General features: G+C 34.1%; 1 protein-coding gene across 1 annotated transcript in view; it reads right to left on the reverse strand.

Moving 5' to 3' along the window:
- CRISP1 (cysteine rich secretory protein 1) overlaps positions 1 to 10865 on the reverse strand; it is a 32151-nt gene extending 21286 nt beyond the window's left edge. Inside the window, exons 1-2 of the mRNA XM_082729335.1 lie at positions 10799 to 10865; positions 1944 to 2011 (exon numbers count right to left, since the gene is read on the reverse strand). Coding sequence (XP_082585461.1) covers positions 1944 to 2009 — 66 coding nt within the window. The 5' untranslated portion in view covers positions 2010 to 2011; positions 10799 to 10865. The remainder of the gene's footprint in view (positions 1 to 1943; positions 2012 to 10798) is intronic.
- Positions 10866 to 11080: the final 215 nt, after the last annotated feature.

Consider the following 11080-nt stretch of genomic DNA (forward strand, 5'->3'; position numbering starts at 1 on the left):
TATCAATGCCTTCAACACTCATATTTTTCCTTTGTATTCTTGGCCAGTAAGTAGATGAGGCTCTGGTTCCCCTGACTGAAAGGAGTTCTTGTTACATACTTTTTCATCTGGACTTTTAACTCTGATACTGATTCCTTCTTTCACATGGCAGCCTGGGCCAGGCTGTCTCCTAGAACGTGTACTAAGTGACCTAGACTAGCCTAGTACTGATTAGGTCTTAAAGGCAAAATCTGCTTTCTCACTGTGTTTCTCCTTTCCCTCTGATGGTGGGTTTGCTTCAGCTCAGCCTTTCCTCACTGTGAAGTGTGAAGGTCCCACTTCCACGTTGGGAGAATAAAATGGAAAGAGAACCAAAGGAAAAGAAGGAGAACTCTTTTTAAGACTGTACTTACAGCATACTGGAAAATTATTGGGTGTTGGATGAGAGCTCTACCTGGTTCATCTTTGAGGAAGAGGTGTGAGTGATAAAATCAGCACCCCTATCACCCAAATCAGCACCCCAATTGTCTGATGTATAGAGATTTTCTTTTATTTATAAAATTAAATGTATTCCATTTTTAACTTCTCTTACCTAGGACATGAAAACATAAAAATCATTCATTTTCTATACCAAATCTCTTGACTTTATTTCATCATAAAAATATTTTGAGTACATGGGACGCCTGGGTGGTTCAGTCATTAAGTGTCTGCCTTTGGCTCAGGTCATGATCTCATGGTCCTGGGATGGAGCCCCAATGGGGTTCCCTGCTCAGTGGGGAGACTGCTTTTCCCTCTATCTCTGCCTGCTGTTCCCCCTTCTTGTGCTCTCTCCCTGTCTCTGTCAAATACATACATCTTAAAAAAATATATTTTGGGTAAATTAAAAAATGAATTTTTTGAATCATTGAGGCTATTTAGAGGTACACGTTGTTGGGTGACCACAAAATATTAAAGACATTCCTTATACCTCTGAGTGTTTTGTTTTTATTTTGTGATTGTTGAAGTTCTTGTCTTTAATGAGTAGTGAGGTGCAGGCCTCATACTCCATTGCTTATAGCGCCTCACACTTCTCTTCTTCTTGTTCACACCTTGCATTTCATATTTAATTTTGATGTGTCCAATTCTTGTTATAGTCACAAATCAGAGGGTACAATTGGGATATTGATAAAATACTTTCTTTTCTGGGTTAAAAAAAAATCCAAACACTATTTTTCCCATTTAGTTTATGGAGAATGCATGGTATATTATAAAGAAGTAATTCCTGCTTTATAGTTTTAGCTGTGTGTGTGTGTGTGTGCATTTGTTAAGTTGTTATTTCAATTTCCCTAGTTAAGATATGGTGTAATACTAGCTTCAGGTGTTCAATATACTAATTCAACACTTCCACACAATACCCTGTGTTCATCACAAGCATACTCCTCAATTTCCATCACCTATTTCTTCCACCCCCTCCCCTCTTCCCTCTGGTAATGAACAGTTTTTTTCTCTATAAGAGTTTCTTTTCTCTAAAGTTAAGAGTCACTCTCTCCCTTTTTTCCCCTTTGCTCCTTTGTTTGTTTCTTAAATTCCATATATGAGTGAAATCACATGGTATGTGTCTTTCCCTAACTGGCTTATTTCACTTAGCATAATACTCTCTAGTTCCATCCATGTTGTTTTGAATTATCCAGAAGAGCTATTATGAAATTGGCATTACCCCATGAAGCCAAACTGGCTAGGTTTACTTTCAGGGTCTGCCACTCCCCAGTTACCTGTCATTGCCACATGACTTCACCTGCCTCTGCTTTGGTTCTTTTCTCTGCAGTGTGAAATTAACAATAGTACTTGCCTACTAGAGCAGGTAAGACCAGGGTGAGTAATGGGTACGGCGTCCTCACAACAGTGTCTGAAACAAAATGAATTCTATGGGGGTAGCTCTTATCCTTTTCTGTAAAGCAATTATGAAACATACAATCCTCACATACTCGTATAATCCAAATAGGCAGGAAACCAGTAGCAGTAGCCAAATACAAGAAGTATTTCATTGTCATCCCTGAGAAGAAAACATAAATTTAGATTACTGTCAATTCCTGGGATTATGTTTTATTATAAACCTGTTTCAACCCTCTTTTGCAGTATATTTGCATTTTCTGCAAAAGGAGACTCACAGGATCAAAACAAATTTGAATATGCTAATGGACCAACAGAGGAAGACAGAACTTCGATTGGAAGAATGATAGATTTTATGTCTTAATCCCTAGAACCTTTGAATATATTACATTACATGACAAAAGATAATTAAGGTAGCAGATGGAATTCAAATTGCTAATCAGCTGACTTCAAAGTAGGGAAATTGGGGCACATGGGTGACTCAGTTGGTTAGGTGTCCAACTCTTGATTTCAACTTAGACGATGATCTCAGGATTCTGAGATCGAGCACTACATTGGGCTCCATGCTCAGTGGGGAGTCTGCTTTCCTTCCCCAAACTTGAGAGCATATATGCACACACATACTTTCTCTCTAAAATAAATAAATCTTAAAAATAAATAAATAAATAAATAAATAAATAAATAAGCAGGGAGATTATCCTGGATCATCTATGCAAGTTTACAAGGGTACTTAAATGTGGAAGAGGGAACCAATGTCAGTGATGAATCATGACAAAAACTAGACCCACCATTGCTTTGAAGACAAAGGAAGGGAACTCGAGCCAGAGAATGTGGGCAATCTCTGGAAGTAGGAAAACACTAGGAATTGGATTCTCCCCTGGTGCCTCCTAGCTGAATCTTGATTTTAGCCCACTCAGTGAGACCATTTGGACTTTTGACCTCCACAACTGTAAATTTATATTGTTTTAAGACACTAAGTTTATAGTAATTTTTTACAGTAACAACAGGAAACTAATATAAAAACACAAGATTATATTTGACCTCTATTGCCTATAGAGAAGACATGTGATCAAAGTCCTAGTAATTTATATACATGACTTAGAGACATTCTGTATATATGATCACTCTAAGAATGGTTGTCGTTGTAAGTCAGGCATATCAGAGTTAATATACCCTCTCCTTTATTTCTGTTTAATAAGGTTGCTGACTCTAAGGTATTAAATTTATTAGTATAGGTTATTAAATTTGGTTAGCACATTCTTTAAACAATCTGCCATGCTTATTTCTGAATTCATCTTGTTGAGTGGAAGGCATTAAAAAGCAACAGTTTTGTTCTTATTTTAAATAAAAAAAATTAAAGAACAGATTAAATGACTTGGGCTGAATAATACACGTAATACGATTTGCTGTTGTTCTCACGCTTCTCCTGCCCACTGCTGAAGAGGGGAATTCTGTAAATAAATTCTTTCAGGAAACATGGACATGGAAACAATCTCCTCTTTATCACTCCTCTTTGTTTTTTTCAACTCTTTCTTTCCCTTCCTTTCTTTTCCCAAAATGTCACATACTTCCAAACCTTCAGATTTATAGTAATATAGCAACATGGATAATGAAATATAAATTCCATTCTTTTACTTAATCCTCAAAAAGTCCAGTAAAACAGATATTTCCACCTGTGTTAACTGAAGAAAAAATAAAATAAAAAAGAGCTTCTGCAATATAGTAGATTGATATATATTTATCATACACACGTTAATATTTATACCCATCCACATTGAAGTGTTGTTATTCAAGTTGTTCCCCAATATGAAGCTGTTTGTAACTTTTGTTGCTGCATTTTCTGACTGGAAATATGGGGTGATGGTGTGTGTGCTCATTGTCTTAATGGTTACAATGCTTTCTTGAGTATACACTAACATATATCTTAATTATACCTCAAAAAACCGTTATAAAAGTTTTAAGAAATAAAGTTATCCATTTCACATGAATCAGACAACTGACATTAACAATTTAGATTTTGTCTTTTCCAGTGTTTTTTCCTTATATCCAAATTTAATACTTAAATTTACACCTAAGCAAATAATTTATATAAAATATTTTATCCTATTTTTCCCAGATTTTCAATTAGTATACATTATACTATACTTCATCATTATTATTACTTATGTATATTTTAACACAGACAACCAAGCCATTTTTAGGATTTTTTTTTGAATAACCATAGGCCTTGTGCTCCAAAATTGAAATCAATTTAAATCTTTAGACTTTTTTTTAGATGACATAGATGTAATTTTATTTCTAAGTGTACCTGATAGATAATAGTGTTTAATAAATATTTAATAAATGAATTGGTTTTGGTACAGTTGAAATAATTGGCTACTTCAGACACACACAAGCACACACATGTATCTATTAATTCACTTTAGTGATATAATATAATAGATTATATCTTATTAATCTCTTAATTAATATCTTATGTTATAGATATAATATAATAGATTAGATATAATAAAACTCATTCTGATCCTGGAGTTAAAATATTACTGTTTTATCCTAGGTTCTCCTATTATTTATGATGCTGGCAAATATACAAGTTCTCTGAAAATCAAATTCCTTTTGTTTAGAATGAAATCCAGTATGTCAGAGATTCCGTATCAGGAATATATAACACAACCAGATCTTTAGTGTTTAAATTTTTTTATTCAGAATGCTGCGATCTGCTTAATGGGCTTCATAATCCAAGTTTAAAAGCATATCATATTTTATAAGTGAAATCTAATTAATTCTGATAGAAGTCCTTTGAAAACATACAGTATTGCCCATATTATCATAAATATATAAATACACCCTGGAAATTTTACATGTAAATATAATAACTTTTGTCTGTCATAACTGGGTGAAAATCATTATTTTATGTCATAAGATGCATAATGAATTTGACACAATCCTGTGTAGTGATGATTTAATGCCAGTATTTGTATCCTATGCAAGAATTGAGAGCAATCACAAGTAACTATTGCAACTCTTGAGAATGATTACATGACAATTAGTGTCAGTGGGAATTATAATTAACTTGGCATTTTTGGATCCTCCAAAAAACTTTGATTTTTTTCAGTAGCATATGATTTATTAATAACTAGCTAAAGCTCTTTGGTGTCTTCATGTTAAATATCTTATATTTATTATTGATATATAACTGACATACAATATTATATTGGTTTCAGGTATACAACATAATGATTTGTAAAATAATAAAATATTGTAAAATAGTCAATGTAAAATAGTCAATGACAATTGTCAAATGACAATAAGTTCTCTTACAAAATTAATACAGTATTATTAACTATATTCCCTCAGACCTATTTATTTTATTTGTTTATTTATTTATTTTTTAGGTTTATTTATTTTATATCTGGAAATTTGAACTTCTTAATCCCCTTCACCCATTTCACCCTCCCAACTGACCCCTACCACCTCCCCTCTGGCAACCATCAATCTATTCTTTGTATCTATGACTTTGGGTTTTGTTTTGTTTGTTTTAGTTTTCAGATTTTGCATAAAAGAGAGATAAGGAGATATTTGTCCTTCTTTTTCTGACTTATTTTACTTTGCAGAGTTAAGATCAAACTAAGGACAAATTCAAAGTTAAGGGCAACTGTGCTGGAGGGTAAGTGCTAAAATAGAACCCTCAGCTTTTTGAGTCCCAGTTTTGGTTTGAGGTTTATGAATAGGTAAAATGTGCACACTCAACCAAAAACTCCTCAGAGAACAGAGACTATGAGGAAAATAGGAGAATATCTTTAAGAGTCAGACATACACTTGGAGCAACTGATTCAGAACACGAAGGTAAAGGTTAACATGGGGGCAGCAATAGTGTATGTTAAGCATTTTTGAATGAGGCTTGAATCCATGCCATTATGAAGGTATCTTTTTTGATCAAGAATTATTATGAAGTACGGACTTTGGGGTCTAGGCTAGTCCTCAGAAACAAAGTTTCAAGAGTCAGGCTGAAACAAGCAATAGGCAGAGATTTTGGCAAACAAGGAATACTGCAGATATAATACTACACAAAGGTCCAGACACAGAGGTTAGGATTGGAGAGCATGACGCAGAGGTGGAGTAGAGGTTGTAGGGATGGAAAAATAAGTGGGTCTAGGGTAAGAGGTTCTGGTCACCCAGACTGAGGCATCTTCACTAGAGAATTAGAACAGCATTGGTCCCAGGGCCTGGACAAGAGCTAAAACCTCCAGAATGGTCTGAATCATTCTCCATTGCTTGGAGGACTACAAACTTAGAAATCAAGCAGGTTATTTTAACCAAGGAATTATAGATGCTTTTCTGAACAAAAATACTATGAGAGCAGCAGAAATATCACCTTCAATACCAGTACCTCAGTATCAGTACTTACTTATCACAACTATTTGATGTGCAATAAGCAATTTTAAGCCAAACTCTTAAAATATTTTCAGATAATAATACCAGAAACTTGATGCACTAGTTGATGCACTTCTGTTTTTTTACTGTATTTAATCTTAATATATAGGCAGAACATGGAGTTTTGCAAGTTAATATTTAGCAGGAGGAAAGATCAAGAATGAAGGAGAAAACTGAGAATTGATTACTGCTTCTAACATGCCCTTGGGAAGACATTCTCACATATTAACTGGCTAGACCAAGACCTTCTCAAAAAGCATGATGTCCCTTCCCTGCCTGAACCAAAGAAGTCATAAGAATAAACTGTATAAGAAATATATCATGTCTTTTTTTATCTTTGCATCTGTGAATTTGTCAATTTAGAAAAAATTACTAAGGTAAAAATTATATTTACTAAATTCCATAAATTTCAGTATACAAATTGATACATTTGTGAATATGTATATACTGTGCAACCACAACCAAAGCAACCAAGAGGATCCTTCATTCCTCTATTCAGTCAGTAAGTCCCAAGAATAAAAACCATTCTGATTTCCATAACGGGGGGTTAATTTTATCAATCTGAAATTTCACATGGGTAGAATATGTGTTTTTGGTGTTTAACCTTTCCCCCTTAATATTATGCCTATGAGATTCATCCATGTGGCATGTAAAATTTATTTTTGTTAATACCTGTGCAGTATTGTACTGTATGTAGACAATATAATTTATTTACCCATTCTATTATTAATGAACATTTCATTCATTTTCAGTTTAGATCTATTTATGAGTAAAACCTATATAAACATTTTGTCCCTGGGTCTTTTGGTACATATTATTATTCACTTTTTTGGGGGCGGGGAATAGATATCCATTAATGAAATTATTGAGCTATATCGTATATACATATTTTCCTTTAGTTGGTACTATCAAATATTTTTCCCAAGGAGTTCTAGAAATTTATACTTTTATACTTCCATCCACTTTATATTCACCCATACTCAGTATTTTCAGCTTTTTTTTTTTTTAATTATCCATTTGGTTTTTGTAATGGTATTTTATCAGTTTTTAATTTGTATTTGCCTAATTACTAATGATATTGAACACATTTTTGTGTGGGTTTTTTTAGTTTGTTCATTTATTTATTTATTTATTTATAAAAGATTTTTATTTACTTGCTTGAGAGAGATCAAAAGTGAGAAAGCTCACAGAGGGAAAGGGAGAAGACAACTTGCTGCTGAGCAGTGAGCCTGATGTGGGGCTTAATCCAGGACCCTGAGATCAAGACCTGAGCTGAATGCAGATGTTTGACTGACTGAGCCACCCAGGTGCCACCCCCCTTGCAAAACTTTTTAAAAAGTTATTTAAATTCAACTAACCAATACATAGTACAGCATTAGTTTCAGATTTAATAGTCAGCAATTCATCAGTTGTATGTAATACTCAGTGCTCAGACTTATTTCACTTAGCATAATACCCTCCAGTTCCATCTATGTCCATGTAAATAGTAAGTATTCATCAGTTCTGATGGATGAATAATATTCCATTGTGTATATATACCACATCTTCTTTATTTATTCATCTGTCAAAGGACATCTCAGTTCCTTCCACAGTTTGGCTATTGTGGACATTGTGCTGTGAACATTGGGGTGTAGGTGCCTCTTTGTTCCGCTAAGCTGTATCTTTGAGATAAATACCTAGTATTGCAGTTGCTAAGTTGTAGGGTATCTATATTTTTTAACATCTGAACAAACTTCATACTGTTTTCCAGAGTGGCTGGGTCAGCTTTCATTCCCACCAACAGTGTAAGAGAGTTTCCCTTTCTCTGCATCCTCATCAAAATTTGTTGTTTCCTGCCTTGTTAATTTTAGCCATTCTGACTGGCATAAGGTAGGATCTCATTGTAATTTTGATTTGTATTTCCCTGATGACAAGTGATGTTGAGCATTTTTTCATATGTCTGTTGGCCATTTGTATGCCTTCTTTGGAGAAATGTCTGTTCATATGTTCTGCCCATTTTTTGACTGGATTATTTGTTATTTTTTGGTTTTTTATTTGTTTTTGTTGTTGTTGTTGTTGTTGTTTTGGTTTGGTTTGGTTTTTGGTTTGACAAGTTGTTTATAGATCTTGGATACTATCCCATTATCTGATATGTCATTTGCAAATACTTCTCTCATTCCATAGGTTGCCTTTTAATTTTGTTGACTGTTTCCTCTGCTGTGCAGAAGGCTTTTTATCTTGATGAAGTCTTAATAGCTCATTTTTGCTTTCATTTTCCTTGCCTTTGGAGACATGTCTAGCAATAATTTGCTGCGGCCAAGGTCAAAGAGGTTGCTGCTGGTGTTCTCTAGGATTTTGATGGATCCCTGTCTCACATTTAAGTATTTCTTCCATTTTGAGTTTATCTTTGTGTATGGTATAAGAGAATGGCCCAGTTTCATTCTTCTACATGTGGCTGTCCAATTTTCCCAGCACCATTTATTGAAGAGACTGTTCTTTTCCCATTAGATATTCTTTCCTGCTTTGTTGAGTATTAGTTGACCATAAAGTTAAGGGTCCATTTCTGGGGTCTCTATTTGGTTCAATTGACCTATGTGTCATCTAGCATCTAAGATCTATTTGTTCTAAAATTTGTTCCATACAAATTTTAGGGTTATTTGTTCCCGCTCTGTGAAAAATGTCAAAGGCATTTTGAAAGGGATTGCATTGAATGTGTAGATAGTTCTGGGTAACATAAACATCTTTGTGGTATTTATTCTTCCAATCTATAAACATGAAATATTTTTCCATTTCTTTGTGTCTTCCTCAATTCCTTTCATAAGTGTTCCACATTTTTTAGAATATAGATCCTTTACCACTTTGGTTAGATTTATTCCTGGTATCTTAATGGTTTTTGGTGCAATTGTAAATGGGATTGATTCTTTAATTTCTTTTCCTTTTGTCTCATTATTAATGCATAGAAATGCAACTGATTTCTGTGCATTGATTTTATGTCTTGCCACATTGCTGAATTTTGGGGTGGAGTTTTCTTGGGTTTTTCACATAAACTGTCATATCATCTGGAAAGAGTAAGAGTGGACTTCTTTGCCAATTTGAATGCCTTTTATTTCTTTTTGCTGTCTGATTGCCGAGGGAAGAACTTCTAGTACTATATTGAACAACAGTGGTGACAGTGAGCATCCCTGTTGTACTCCTGACCTTAGAGGAAAAGCATCAGATTTTCCCCAATGAGAATGATATTCACTGTGAACACATTTTTATATGTTTATAAGCAATTCTGATATCATTTTTATACTACATTTTGTGAAGTCTTTCAAATATTTTGCATGTTGGTATAATTAGGTTGACTATCTTTTTTATTATAATGATGATTGACTTGTAGGAATTCTCTATATGTTTTTGATATGAAGTATTTGCCAAATATATGTGTTGTAAATATTTTCTCTTAGTCTTATTTTTGAACTCTTATTTGTGTCTTTCTTTAAATAAAAGTTTTCAATTTAAATATGTCCAGTTTGTCTTTTTTTCTTTATGGTTCATGTGTGTGCTTGTGTGTGTGTGTGCATGCAAATGTGTGAGAAAAAGAAAGAGAGATCCTACTTAAGAAATTTTCATCATCCCGGGACGCCTGGGTGGCTCATTTGGTTAAGCAGCTGCCTTCGGCTCAGGTCATGATCCCAGCGTCCTGGGATGGAGTCCCACATCGGGCTCCTTGCTCAGCAGGGAGCCTGCTTCTCCCTCTGCCTCTGCCTGCCATTCTGTCTGCCTGTGCTCGCTCTCTCCCCCCCTCTCCCTCTGATAAATAAATAAAATCATAAAAAAAAAAAAAAGAAATTTCCATCATCCCAAAGTCATGAGTCATGAAGTTTTTTCTTCTAGAACCTTGATTCAACACTGATGAAAATATTGAAGACAAAGCTGGAGGACTACCAGATACTAAGATTTTCTACAAGGTTATAGTAATTAAGACAAAGTACTAGAGGCACAAATATAGATATGGACCAAACTAATATAATAGAACACACATACAATTTCATGTAAACACTTACCTGATTTACAACAAGCCAGGAAATGCCTGGTGATTCCCCAAAGTAAAAGTTGAAACTAGCCTCTCTTCAGTTAGAAGAGAGATAGAGGGCTACTGTTTGCTTGAATATGACTGACTGATTATTTTGGCAGCAGTGTCACATAATTTTTGAAATAGAAGATACCTATCTTGGTACTTTAGAATCTATGCAACTAGTTGGTAATCAGCCCTACATGAAAAATAGTTTTCCTTCACCCTACTATAAGACATTTATGGGAATGATCTGAATTATTAATATTACCTTACATTTGTATGTATAAGCTATTTAATTCTCTTGTTAATATCACAGAAATAAAAAGCATTTACTTTTAGATTATAATGGATGGTGTTAAGGTAAGACCATATACAATCTTTTATTTGACATTGTGACAATAGGATAAGGTACTCATTTATGATTAACCTCACTTTTCAAGAAAGTAAATTAACATTTAAAGACACAATATAACTTACCCAGTTTCCCACAGTTTCTAAAATTCAGTGTCGAGAATAAGAACCAGATATTTGGCTCCGTGGTGTGCTCTTGCCTTTAAACAATACTCTGCAGGGACAATTTGCTCTATGAGGAAGTCAGTTCAAAGAAAATTCTTGTAAGAGATCCAGGAATTAAGGGCATGAACATATAATAATCAGAACAAATCTAAAGACTGTGAAGATTGCAAGTCATGATTGTGGATTTATTTCTAGTTTAGGATCATCAACAGACCTCACCAGTCTTAAACTTCTACATGTTGA

The sequence above is a fragment of the Mustela nivalis genome (genome assembly GCF_964662115.1).
Source record: "Mustela nivalis genome assembly, chromosome: 5".
NCBI lineage: Eukaryota > Metazoa > Chordata > Mammalia > Carnivora > Mustelidae > Mustela > Mustela nivalis.